A 12,444-nucleotide genomic window follows, 5' to 3' on the forward strand; every position below is an offset into this window, starting at 1 on the left:
TCACTTGAGCTTCTTTGTTCATTCGTTGATACATATGCTTCTTCAGTAGAGTTTGTCACAGTTTTGTACCTGAATGCTTAAGATTTGGTTCTCCAGCAGACCAACAGAGCACCATGATAATATTATTTCTGTCTGATTGGTAGCAGGAATGGTAACAGCTTTTATTCGTGTTTTGTCATGTGTCATTTGGGATCAAAGCACAGGTAACTCTGTTTTTACCAAGAAACCAGAGAGCTGCCAAGCTGTGGCTTTGGTTTTTAGCATGCACAAACAACAACTTCTGTTGCATAACTGCATTGCACCACGCTGCGTTATCTTCAGAGGCACCTGTTCACACTTCGCTCACTTCCTGAGCCAAATCAGTCTTCTCAGGGCTTCGGGGCTAAGGCTATTTTAAGAGCCTTCCTGACCAGCCTACTTCCCCCAAGAACACAAATGCGAATCATCTTCCTCCTGCCAGTCAGAAACACGCCTTCCATACCCACCCCGTTCCCCTTCAGCTGGGGACACAGCTAGCGGGGCTGTGCAGACACGGAGCAGCACGTGGCTGAGGAGATGCTGACCTACTGCGAAAGGGGGGATCCAAACAGGGAGAAAACCGAGGGAAAGGAGGGTCAGGCAACTGCTGTGTGCTGAGGTGGGGTCCCTGAGATGTTGTCAGCAGCTTTCACAGATGTTCTCGGAAGTAACGCTGAGGTCGCACGTGGATGTCAGCATCAATACAGATTTGTGAAGACAGGCACAATAACGGGGCTGCTCACAACACCGCAATCCAAAGGGATTGCCACTGGTTTTCTTAGCTACAGGGCTTTTGCAGGATATGTAACATACCTGCTTTGTCTTCATAATAACCATATTAAAAACAACAGAGAAAAGGGCTAATTCAGAAACCCACATAAAAGGACAGTTAAGTTTAAGACTCAATCATTAGCCTACCTACTATTTTATAGTCAAATTTGGTGCTCAAAGGAACAGTAGGTTAAGACTGAAAACGTTAAGTTAACTTATACTGCAGGAAAGCTTTAATTTCTGCACATCTTAAAGAAACATCCTTCAGACATAATTTCTTTGCTTAATTTAGATCCTCAATGTTCATTTTAAGTACAGTCCTTGATATGCCTTTTATAACAGAGGACTACGAGTATGTAATGCAATATAATGGTGCTGCAGCAGTGCAGATACCACCACTTACATGCTTGTGTCCCTGTCTGAACTCTGAGTTGTTCTGGTATTACTAAAAAAATCACAGTTCAGCCAGGCTGAGGTTGTCAGCCAGTGAGCATTTTGGGGTTGGGAGCAATTTGTTACCGTTGGTTCACGCATATGAGCTTTCAACACTTGGCTTACTTGGACAATTAAAAAAAAAACCTTGAAGCCCAAGAGACAGTGAAATACAACCGAGGAGCAAATCAAGTCCAGGCAAGTTACTTTACCAATTATTGCCTGTGCAAAGGCACAATTCTTTCAAAACTTCATTTTTTCCATATTCCTTTTTTTTTTTTTTCCCCAGCTTGTGGGGAAATGAGCTGGTGGGCTCAACTGGAACAAAAACCTTTTCTTGCAGTTTTGTTTTTACACATCCATTTTTGTTATCTTTGGATGGGTGCTCAGTGGACAAAACATCTCAGAGCAGGCACCTTCTGGTGGCAAATGACTCAGGTGGCTTTGCCACTACGCTACTACTAGAAAGCAAAGTCCCATCATCCGAGCAAGTCACTATATATGTGTCTATTCTGTCTCTAGAACCAGTACATTCATTACTGCACTCAAGTTAATCTAATTTTGGCAAATACCACGTGTAAGCAAATATTCCATGATAGAGACAGTTCCCTAGCCGTTAAACTGTATCAGCTATAGGAACTATTGGCATTTCTCTATATTTTAACAGACTAGCACTTAGCTCATTATTTTTCTTTCTGGCCAGATGAATCAAAACAGATGGCAGTGTTAGCATTAGTTATTATATTTTTAAAAGATAAAAAAGTCTTGGATATCCAGTGTTACTTTTCACATCCTAACTTGACCTTCCTGATTTTCTTCTTAAACTCTTGAAAAAGGTTTCCTTGCTGTATTCCTGTTTTCAAAATAAAAAGAAGTAACACCTAATTTTTACATAACATTTCCAAACAGCAGATCAAAGCACATTACAGGGTACCGAAACGTGCCTGTTCCCACTCATAAACATTTAAAATTTTACATATGGCATTGATTAACATGTGCCAATTTATAAATTTTGGGACGGTGCATCATCAGAAAAATTTTATATCATCCTAAGTCTAATTATTTTAACTTAGAAAAGAATTGTACTCTTGAATAAAGAACATTGGGGAAAAACTACTAGATTTCCAAAGTATTTCCAGGATCCAAAGATTTTACTGGAAAATTGCTGTCAATTTCTTTGTAGCTAAAAAAAATTCAAAACACCAGGAATTACTTGCAGTGTGTTATTAGTAAAAGCGGATGGTAGTTACCGCTAAGACTGACAGACAAACAGGAAATCACCCTGTACTCAACTCACACATTTGAAGACCTACCTCCTGCAACTGGTTTGTCCAAGGGTACGTCTTCTCTTGTCGAATTCAAAAGCTCATGCCTAGGGAGATTTAAGATACATGCTTCAGCAGTGACAGACTTTGACAAACCAGAAGTTAGAGCCCACAGTTACAGCCTCTGTAGCAAACACACTACCAAATACAAGTTATCACTGAAGGATCAAAAGAAAAAAAGAAAACAACCAACAAACAAGGGATGTCAAGATTCATGATGTTAAATTCCACTTAACACCTAGGTATTATAAAATCTGGTTGGAACCCTCCTGACAAAAACATTTTTCATTCCTGATACTTATATTCACCTGAGCCGTATTTCGTGGTAACATATATATCACTAAAATTATCTCTGGGGCTAAATGCACTTCCCAGCCAAACCACCACCATCAGAAACGAAGATCCAAATTGAAAATTCAACCATTAAAAACAAACATAAAAACAGTTATTTCCGTTTTCCAAATACATCTGGTTTTACCCACACTAGAATAAAGACAAATTTTGAAATTCTGACATCTCTCACAGCGATGAACTAGTTTTTGAGCTATTCTGGTTACCACAGATTGCAAGACTGATGAACAACATAAATGACTTATTGTTAGCAACTAAGAGAAATTTGACAAGAGCCAGTGTTAGTATTACATTAATATTAAAATGTACGCATAGCGTCTGATTTTAGGTGAGACAAAAGGTAGATCTACACCTCTCCCTCTTTTCTGATTATCTGCAAGCTTTAGGATGACAGAAACTGAACATGTAACTTCTCAAATGTCAAAAACTACCATCAGTGCTAAAGGTGGCATGCACAGGCTGTCACTTCCACTGATGCTGAGCCCAACCACTGCAATCAGCAGATTCCTATCCACTTCAAAAGCTCTTGGATTAGGCACTACACCCCTGCACAAAAGAAAAATGTCAGCTGTTATTCACAGTAGCTTCATTTAAACTGTAAATGCCCATCTGTGGTGTGAAACAACACATCTGCCTAAAGTGAAGCAACAAATTGCAAAAGATAAATATCCATGCGCTGCCAAATCTGCGGATCAGCCTACCAAAGTGGAACCCACATTGCTAACATCTGGAAGTGCTCTGCAGCTCTGAGACCCAGCACTCAGCATCTCTACCGTTTCTCCATGTGTATACTGAATTCACACTAGGTTCAGGCTCCCTTCAAATCCCATCTGTCTTTCTAGCAAGTAATGTCAGGGTTCTTCTAGAAAAGACACTGAGGCCAGAGATGAGGAGAAAGAAAGAAGCCCAGAACATCTTCTGTGTCTCACATCCTCACTTTAAAGACAGATGATACATTGCCAGGGCCATAGGGCAGGCAAACAGTCTCTAAGCACATCTGAGGCCTCCCCTCACAGCAGCTATCTGATCAAGACAACCCCAAAGGGACACACGCAACTAAATCATAAGAACCTGTTGCTGTTTTGGCCTCAAGCCTGTCCTGGGTGATACTATATATGGATAACACCATAGACACATCTATACCATTTCAGCAAGAGACAAATAAAAGCACAAGCTGAAATGTAGGCCAGGATCCTCAGATAGCCTAACATGTGCCAAGGTCAATGGCTTTCAACACACATTACAGCCATTGAGATTAAATTATTACAAAGAGATCTGCCCATGATATGATAAAAGTCTGTAATGCTGAAGAGATCTATGCAGATCTTAGTCACCACTGTGGTGCTCTGGTGATGTGAGAAGCTGAATTTATCAACAAATCAATCTGAAATGAAAAATACCCATCAGCGCGGCAGTAGAACACCTCTGTGGAAATCAGTTTGGTTGAAGACAAAATGAAGTAAAGCAGACCCCGAAGAAACCAACATGTAAAAAAGGGACAAAAATGCCAAATTCCTTACTTTTTAATCACAAACCGGATTCGCTCCTTCGCTAGAAGTATCCTCTCAAGACGGGGAATGCCGTACGTGGATGGCCTTCGGAAGGGAATTCCTTCTGGCAGCCCTTCCACATACAGGTCTTCCACGTGTGACTGGAAGAGTGGGTATGGGATAGACACCGGACCTTTAGCTTTTATAGCTTGAGCTTTAAGAGAAAAGGACAATCAAATCATTAGACTAGCTTGCGGCTCTATCCAAGCTTGACACCACTCTGAAAAACATTAGAATTAGCAGACAGGCAATCAACCTCTCAGCACTTTTAAACATGAAAACATTCATATTTGTGTTCTCCCTCCCCCCAAGCAAATCACTCTAAGTCACAGCAGAGAAGGTGGAGACCTGTATACATATGCATGCATATGCAGATTTTTTCTTTTGCATTTACTCTGTAAACATTTAATAAGACATGGCATTTGTTAGAGTGAAGTTTCATAGTATTTTAGTTTTGTTTAAAAACATGATTTAAAATATGAAATTATCTAGACTTAATTATACACCAAACATGTTTCAGTTCATTAGCTCTCGTTATCATTTGTTATGTTTAATGGTTTACAAATGTCATCGATGCCTGGGAGGGGGCACATATCCATTCTTTTGAGTAAATTCCTAAAGCTTTGGTGTGTTTTAGAAATGCACGAAATCACCAATCAATTCAACAGTACACCTCTAACACCACCCAGAAAAGTATGTCTTTGGAGCAAATGAAAAGCAAACAACAGATTCACACACAGCTGGAGAAAAAAAATAATCAATGTATTTCTTTAAGTTATGAGGACCTTAATCACATTAATATACCTATCATGCTGGCAAACCTTGGAGAACAGCAGGATGGTTTGCAAATACTGAGGGCTAATTTCTTTAGACTCATAAGAGTAAGTTAATTTTGTAGGCCATGCAAGAAGAATTCTTTATTAGCATCTGACCGGTCCGCAAACAGTGTGCTACGTTCTGTTGTTTTGCTATGGAAATTAAATACAAGAAATGACTTGAAGAAGAAAATATTTTAACAGATCAAAGAGGTGCCCTCAATGCAACTTGTTGAATGCAATTATGGATCTGAGGGGCAGCATTCGGCCTTTAAAGCTCACAAGAAGAGCGCACTGATTTCACCAGCACTGCAAGATATTCAGCCAACTGAAGCAATAAAAAAGCTTCTCAAGGATTTGTAAATTAACAAGGACAGTGCGGTCATAACTAAGTTTCCAGCAATTTATTCCAGGTGTCTAATTCAGCTCCTCCAGCTCTCCCAGCTCTTGGGGCAGGCCAGGCTCCTACAGGGAGAAGCCAGCAAGGGCAAGGAGCAGACATGGGCTGTGCTCCCCGTACTGATCCCGCACTGCGAAACCCCACATACAGAAATGTTCTCACACTGGACAGTGTGCAAGGCACTGAAGGACAGTCCAGATGAGGTCTAACCTCTGATCACAATGTTAAACACCAAGTGAAATGACCTGAGTTAGGCCAAACCAGAACACAGTGATGTGGCACGATTTCTGAAACTACTCGAGGCAGTTCTTCAAGCCACACATGGCAAATAGCCAGTGGTTCAGACACTGGTATATGCAAAATGCTCACGTTAACTCCCAGATTCTTAAAAGCAATCGAACAATTTAGGTTTTAAAGGCGTTTGGATAACACCCTTTCCACCATGTGGAAACAGACTGGTTCTAGGTGTGTTTATCACATAAGCACCTCGAGTGCTGTGTTCAGCTTTGGGCCCCACACTGCAAGGACACTGAGGCCTTAGAGCGTGTCCAGAGCAGGGCTATGAGGCTGGGGAAGGTTCTGGAGCACAAGTCCTGTGAGGAGCGGCTGAGGGAACTGGGGGTGTTTGATCTGGGGAAGAGGAGGCTCAAGGGAGGCCTCATTGCTCTCTGCAACTGCCTGAAAGGAAAGTGTGGGGAGCTGAGGGTCGGCCTCTCCTCAGATAACTGGTGATAGGACCAGAGGGAATGGCCTCAGGTTGTGCCAGGGGAGGTTCAGGCTGGAAATGATGAGACATTTCTGCTCAGAAAGAGCAGTCAGGCACTGGGATGGGTTGCCCAGGGAGTGGAGTCACCGTTTCTGGCGGTGTTCAAGGAAAGGTTGGACATGGTGCTTGGGGACATGGTTTAGTGGTGACATTGGTGGTAGGGGGTATTGGACCAGATGATCTTGGAGGTCTCTTCCGACCTTGATGATTCTGTGATTCTATGATTCTAAAAAGGGAAGCTTTGAAGATACCGTATGAATCTTTGTCTTATATTCTGATGAGCATTACATATAAAAATTGGTAAAACTGTGACAATTGTGTTTCAACCAGACTTGATTCCAACTGCTACGTATACCACGGCCAAAACTAGAGACAGAATATATATGTACAAAGAGAAGGACATGACTTGAAAATGTCTCTTAGGAAACAGACTAAGAAAACCTGTCCAAACACGACTGTCAGAGACAGGACAATCACTGAATGAGCTGTTGTGTATCGTACTAGTCCTTCACTAAAGTAGATTTTTATTGCAGTCATATACCTCTTCCAAGAAATTCAAACAAAACCTGCAGCCCTGGAGGCTGTTGTGGTGAGTAGTAAAAAGTGTAACAAATCCAGCAGCCGAGTTTCAGATGGAAAGAAGTGTTTGTGAACAACAACTGGCCAGGGGGAAAAAAATCAAGTACATCACTAAAATCTAGACCATTCCAGAGCTTCAGAGTAACAAAAATCCCATTTAAATAAATACCTAACAAAGTTTTTTTGTTTTGTTTTGTTTTTTGTTTTTACTAGTGAGAGTCTATTTCACCTAAACCAGGAAATGTTTTAGCAAATACTATTCAAACAAGGAACACAATCAGCAATACAGTTTACACTGAGACGAAGTGGTGGAGTCACCATCCATGGAGGTCTTTAAAAGACGTTTAGATGTTGAACTTAGCGATATGGTTTAGTGGAGGACTTGTTAGTGTTAGGTCAGAGGTTGGACTCGATGATATTGAGGTCTTTTCCAACCAAGACGATTCTGTGATTCTGTTTTGGATTTACAAGTTTTTGCTTAGAAATCTCTTTGGATATAGATTTCATTTTTATAAATTTGCCTATATTTGTGAGATTCTCTTTTGTATTTACCCCATAAAAAGTAATAACATTAGTTTACATCTAAACACCAAAATTAGTGTATTTTCAAGAGAAGCACTCTGAGAATTCTGGACATCCATAACTCATGTCAGGAAATAGGAAATTGCATGCCTATACAATTAGAAAGAACTAGAGTCAGATATGGAATTGGTTTATGAATTAATTATGTGTTGTCATCCACAGGGAAAAAGGGGGTGGTTTAATACTGTATGACCTTCTACAGAAAGTCAGGAATAGCTCTTTCAATAGACTAGACAGATTTCTAGACTGGCTATGTGTAAACAACAAAACCAAAATTAAAGCAATTCTCAGAATTCAATGATGCTCCTTTCAAGAGAAATAAGTAAATAAATACTGTGAATCAGATTCTGAGCTGCTTTTATTTGGTATGAGTTGCTTTCAGGGGGCTATTTAAATGTCAGCTAATAGTCACATCTAATGGCTCTAACATATTGTAAGCTCCATCCCAAGGATGCCTCCACTTCCGATGGCAGAGGAGCACCACTATACTATATATTTTGAAATTTTTACTAATGCTGTTTTACTCTGTGACATGTGGTCACAAAATATGTCTAGGTGCAACAACTGGAGACATTCCAGAGTCTAACACGCGTGTTTCTTTTTCTCTCCAGGAACCACTAAAATGTAATTGCTGCTTCACTGCAAATCAATCAATCAGAAAGCAACAATCAATCATTGGTAACCTCTCCCCAAAGACATTTCCTAAGATTATTTCACTTAAGAACTCAATGTAATTACAGGAAAAATGCCAACTCTCTCAAATGTGCGTGCCCAAGACATGAGCACATGGAAGCTCCAGGGAATTGAGCACAACTGAAAAATGAAATCAAGTTTTGCACTAAGATGCCAAACACAGTCACCCAATTTCAAAATTACTCTGCTCATCAAAAAGCTCCTGCTCCCAGTCTTAAGCCTTCTATCATTTAACCCTTTGGTGCTGTCAATCCTGGTCCACTGCAGAGAGAACAAGATGCATGCCAAAATGCTGTGGTTTCCAGTGTCAAAGGACTAGAGGCAATTGTTTGGAAAGGAGCATAACACATACCATATTTTTTCTCAAACAGTTCTTCAACTTGCTTTCTCAAGTCTGTAATTCGAGCATTCCATTTCTCTGCAAAGAAAAGAAGAGAACATGTCATACCACAGATGAAACTGAGAATCTTGTTAAATCTCTAACTACTAACTGAAATACACACTGTTTTTATTGCTCGCTTGCACACAGATGCCTGGGGAGTATGGTATAGCCTATACCTCAAAATATATTGATACATTCTGAAAGAAAAAGCACAGATTAAAATGTTTTAGATTGCCTCCCAAACTTGTGCAGATGTAAAGTCAAGTTTAAAAACCGTAAAAGGACATAACCCAGGCTAAAGTCTGTCCAAAACTGGTTTCTCTTTGATGCAGCCCTCACTACCATCAGGGGAAAAGTCAATTTGAGCTGCTGGTGATAGCTGTCCAAAGCCAGGGCCTGAAAAGCTTAATAAAACTTACAGCGAGTACATGATCATCTTTTGTGTCAATCTGTACAACTATATGGATCAGGAGGCATCATGCCATCCTCTTCCTTAATCCAGCATTTCCCCAAATCCTGATTTTGCAAGACATCCACATAATTCCTACTTCTGAAGTGGGATCTGAAGATGCAGGTTGCAAGGCAGAAGTTACCCTACTTCAACTGTGTATTCCCTGGAGAACTGGATTAATTGGCAATATTTTAACATCTTATTTTCTGCCTGTGACAGAGAGCACACATTTTCACAGTTTTTTTGTATCATCTCTATGCTTTAAGGAAAATGCCACAAGTCTTTTGTAGATGGTACCAGATGCTTGCTGGCCTTTAAAAATGAGTTAATAAGCAAGTTTACCTGCAGCTTATTTCTTACACCAAAGATTTGAGTCTAGTAACTGCAGAAGTCAAAATATGAGGCCATTCAACCTACTACAGTTCCTGTTGTCAAAAAGCTCTTCTATCAGATGAAATGGAGGAATTTTGAGTCCATATCAAAAGAATTTTAAATATTCGTTCTCAGACCAATGTATACAACTTTGATCACCATTTTTAAGCCTGAAGTTTTTAAATGTAATTTTGTAGACATCAAGAGGACAGCATACCTCAGATGTGGGCAAGAATAAGACCTAAGGAAAGACTGTTTTGGCATGCTGCCTTGCATCCATATAAACTCTTTATTCTAGTTATCTAGCAGATCATTTACATAAACTAACCTGTTTGTATTTTAATATTGCATGCTTGTAGATAAATTGACATAATTGCTTCTGCTGCCCTTTTTACTGCTACTCCGTAGTGCACAGATTCTTAGCTGTTAAATGTCTCCAGCACAATATTCTCTACTCCAGTGTCACTTTGACCATACTGAATTTACTGGGCTGAAGGGGAAACCCTGCTCCACTGCACAGAGCTGGTGAACACACACAGACAGTCCCAGGACAAGGGTTTTGAAAGGCACTTACACAACTCTAGATTGCAACCCGGGGAGAAACTGTCACAGAGTTGAGCTCCCTTCAAGTTCATCAAGGTCTGAGTCTGACTCAGCAAAAGCCCTACTCTAAAATTCAGTCTGGTTTTCTTAAGAGGGAGAACAGCCAGAAAGAATGTAATGCTGTATTGCAAAACAGCTATATACACGTATTTAAATTATGTTGTTTTGAATATTGGTTATTACTGCAGTATTAGGAGAGGCTGCTCCCATCCAGCCTTGTCTCCCTTTGCTCATTAGCACGCACAAGACAGCACTCTTATGTGAGCCATTAAGTTGTCAAGGGTTCATTTTTTTTCAGTTATCAAATCTTACAATCACTGTCCAAATATTCCATGTGGATCTTTTCAATCAACTACCGCCATGCCTTTCTCTCTTCAACATAAACCTTACAGAGATTAATAATCAAATATATTTCAATATGGGCATGCTTACTCAGAATGCTGGATACAGAAAAAATAAGCAACTGAAAAAAATATCATCTGGCTCACATTTTGATCAGCGCACTGATCTTTTAGGTACTTCTGTATTTTATGAGTAAATTGCCATATTAGGCTGCAGAGTCATTTCAAAATTCGGAAGGGCTATCAGACAGCTGGCATTGTTTTTAATCAAATTGTCAGCATCATTAACCCCTTGGATTTGGACCAATTACTGTAGAAACATTTTGTCACATAATTCATGCCCACATAGGAAGGCTGAAGACCTACCTCAAACCTAAGCTCACATTCTGTTTTGGTAAACACTCTGCCAAGTAGTTTAGGTATTCTGCAGCTACCTAGATAGGTAGTGGTTTCCTTCTATCCCTGTAAATACCTTCTGAGACCTTGGAACAACACCCTAAGGAAATAACAATCCCGACAATTTCCCCAGCCTGCCCACAGTCTGTTCAGTTTAGCCCACACTCTGCTACATGTAGACAGGCTCCAGGTAACATCCAACAGACTGGGGACAACCCGCACAGAGCATGCAAAATCAGACTCAGCTACCGAGCATATTCCTACTCCCATCAACATGCCGTGGAGAAATAAAATGGCCACCAAGCAGCCACCTGAAGCATGCTGTAGCCTAAGAAAATCCATATTCAACAGCATGTCAGCATGGGGAAGAGCTACACGCAGTTTCCATCAGTGTCATAGACAACACCTTGAGACAACAGCTATGGGGACTTATTTTTCCCCTAAAATGCTATGACACAACTGCACTGACGTTTTGGGTCTTTAAGCTTCTGAGCTTTTGATTGAATCTCCCAGAAAGCAAAAATGTTGTGGGAAGATATTTTTACTGACAATGACAGTTCCTTTCAGCAAAGATATTTTTAACTTTTAGTGGTTGGTTCAGAAATATTTTTGAAATCCAACCTTCCTTCCTAAAGATCATCAATTTCCACCAAGCATCTTACCAGACACTTTTCATCCTCCCTCTGGTTACAATTATCTTGTTTTCCACCAGCTTCCTGTTTGCATGAAACCAAGAGCACAGCAAATCATTCACCCTGCTTCTCTGGCCTCTTGGGGTACCTGATCTCTGGCTCAATCAAGACATACAGGAAATGTCTCCAGCTCACAGTTATCAGACATCTGGAACTCATCAATGTTATGTAAAATACTGAAAGCTCTGATCAGATAAGACAGACTACTCTCTCAAGCATCTGTACCTCCTTCCCAGTCTGCTGAGTGCACATGCCGTTGTCATTCTGCAGCTACTCACGGTGTAATTAAACACCACCTTCCTCCTGTCCAACTGAATTGTCTGAGACTTCATTAGACAAAGATGCAAAATCCTCTGAGATCTCCAAATGCCAGCACTAAAACCACCAACAGTTGCTCCTTTTTTCAGTGTAGCAAGTCTGTATACAGCAGTCTATTCCTTCAAAGCTTCCCACGTTCATTCTGTGGTGTTCCAACAATGCAAGGTCCACTCAAGCTTTTATCACCCAAATATTTTTCTACCTTTGCTCTCCATGTCTAGTCAACCTCACTGTTTATTCTTTTCAAATACTGCTGGCCTGCCAAGCTTAGATGCTGTTTTCTACTAAGGGAATAGATTCTAGCAAAAGCTTCTGTGGTATTAGCTACTCAATTTCCTTCTCGAACTTTGCCACTGTGTTCTCCTGATCCAACCAAAGCTAACTGATGCTACATGGGGAATTGCCTATTCACATCAATGATCTTTTGAGAATACAGCTCTTTTCTTTTTTTCTTTTTTTTTTTCCCATTTTCACTGAAATTAGCATGAAATAGCATGTTTCACACAAAACAGATGTCGCAAGAGATTCTATGGAGATTTCTCAATTGACCCCAAATCCCAGCATTCCTAATCATCATCTTAAACACTGTGCCAAATGGCATATTCCT

General features: G+C 40.3%; 1 protein-coding gene across 5 annotated transcripts in view; it reads right to left on the bottom strand.

Annotated features, from left to right (window-relative positions):
• GTF2I (general transcription factor IIi) overlaps positions 1-12,444 on the bottom strand; it is a 72,425-nt gene that overhangs the window by 24,560 nt on the left and 35,421 nt on the right. For all 5 annotated transcript variants that reach the window (XM_084299973.1, XM_084299972.1, XM_084299975.1 and 2 more), the window contains exons 13-15: positions 8,635-8,700; positions 4,418-4,601; positions 2,535-2,593 (exon numbers count right to left, since the gene is read on the bottom strand). In XM_084299973.1, the coding sequence (XP_084156099.1) occupies positions 2,535-2,593; positions 4,418-4,601; positions 8,635-8,700 (309 nt within the window). The remainder of the gene's footprint in view (positions 1-2,534; positions 2,594-4,417; positions 4,602-8,634; positions 8,701-12,444) is intronic.

The sequence above is a fragment of the Netta rufina genome (assembly GCF_964035555.1).
Source record: "Netta rufina genome assembly, chromosome: 21".
NCBI lineage: Eukaryota > Metazoa > Chordata > Aves > Anseriformes > Anatidae > Netta > Netta rufina.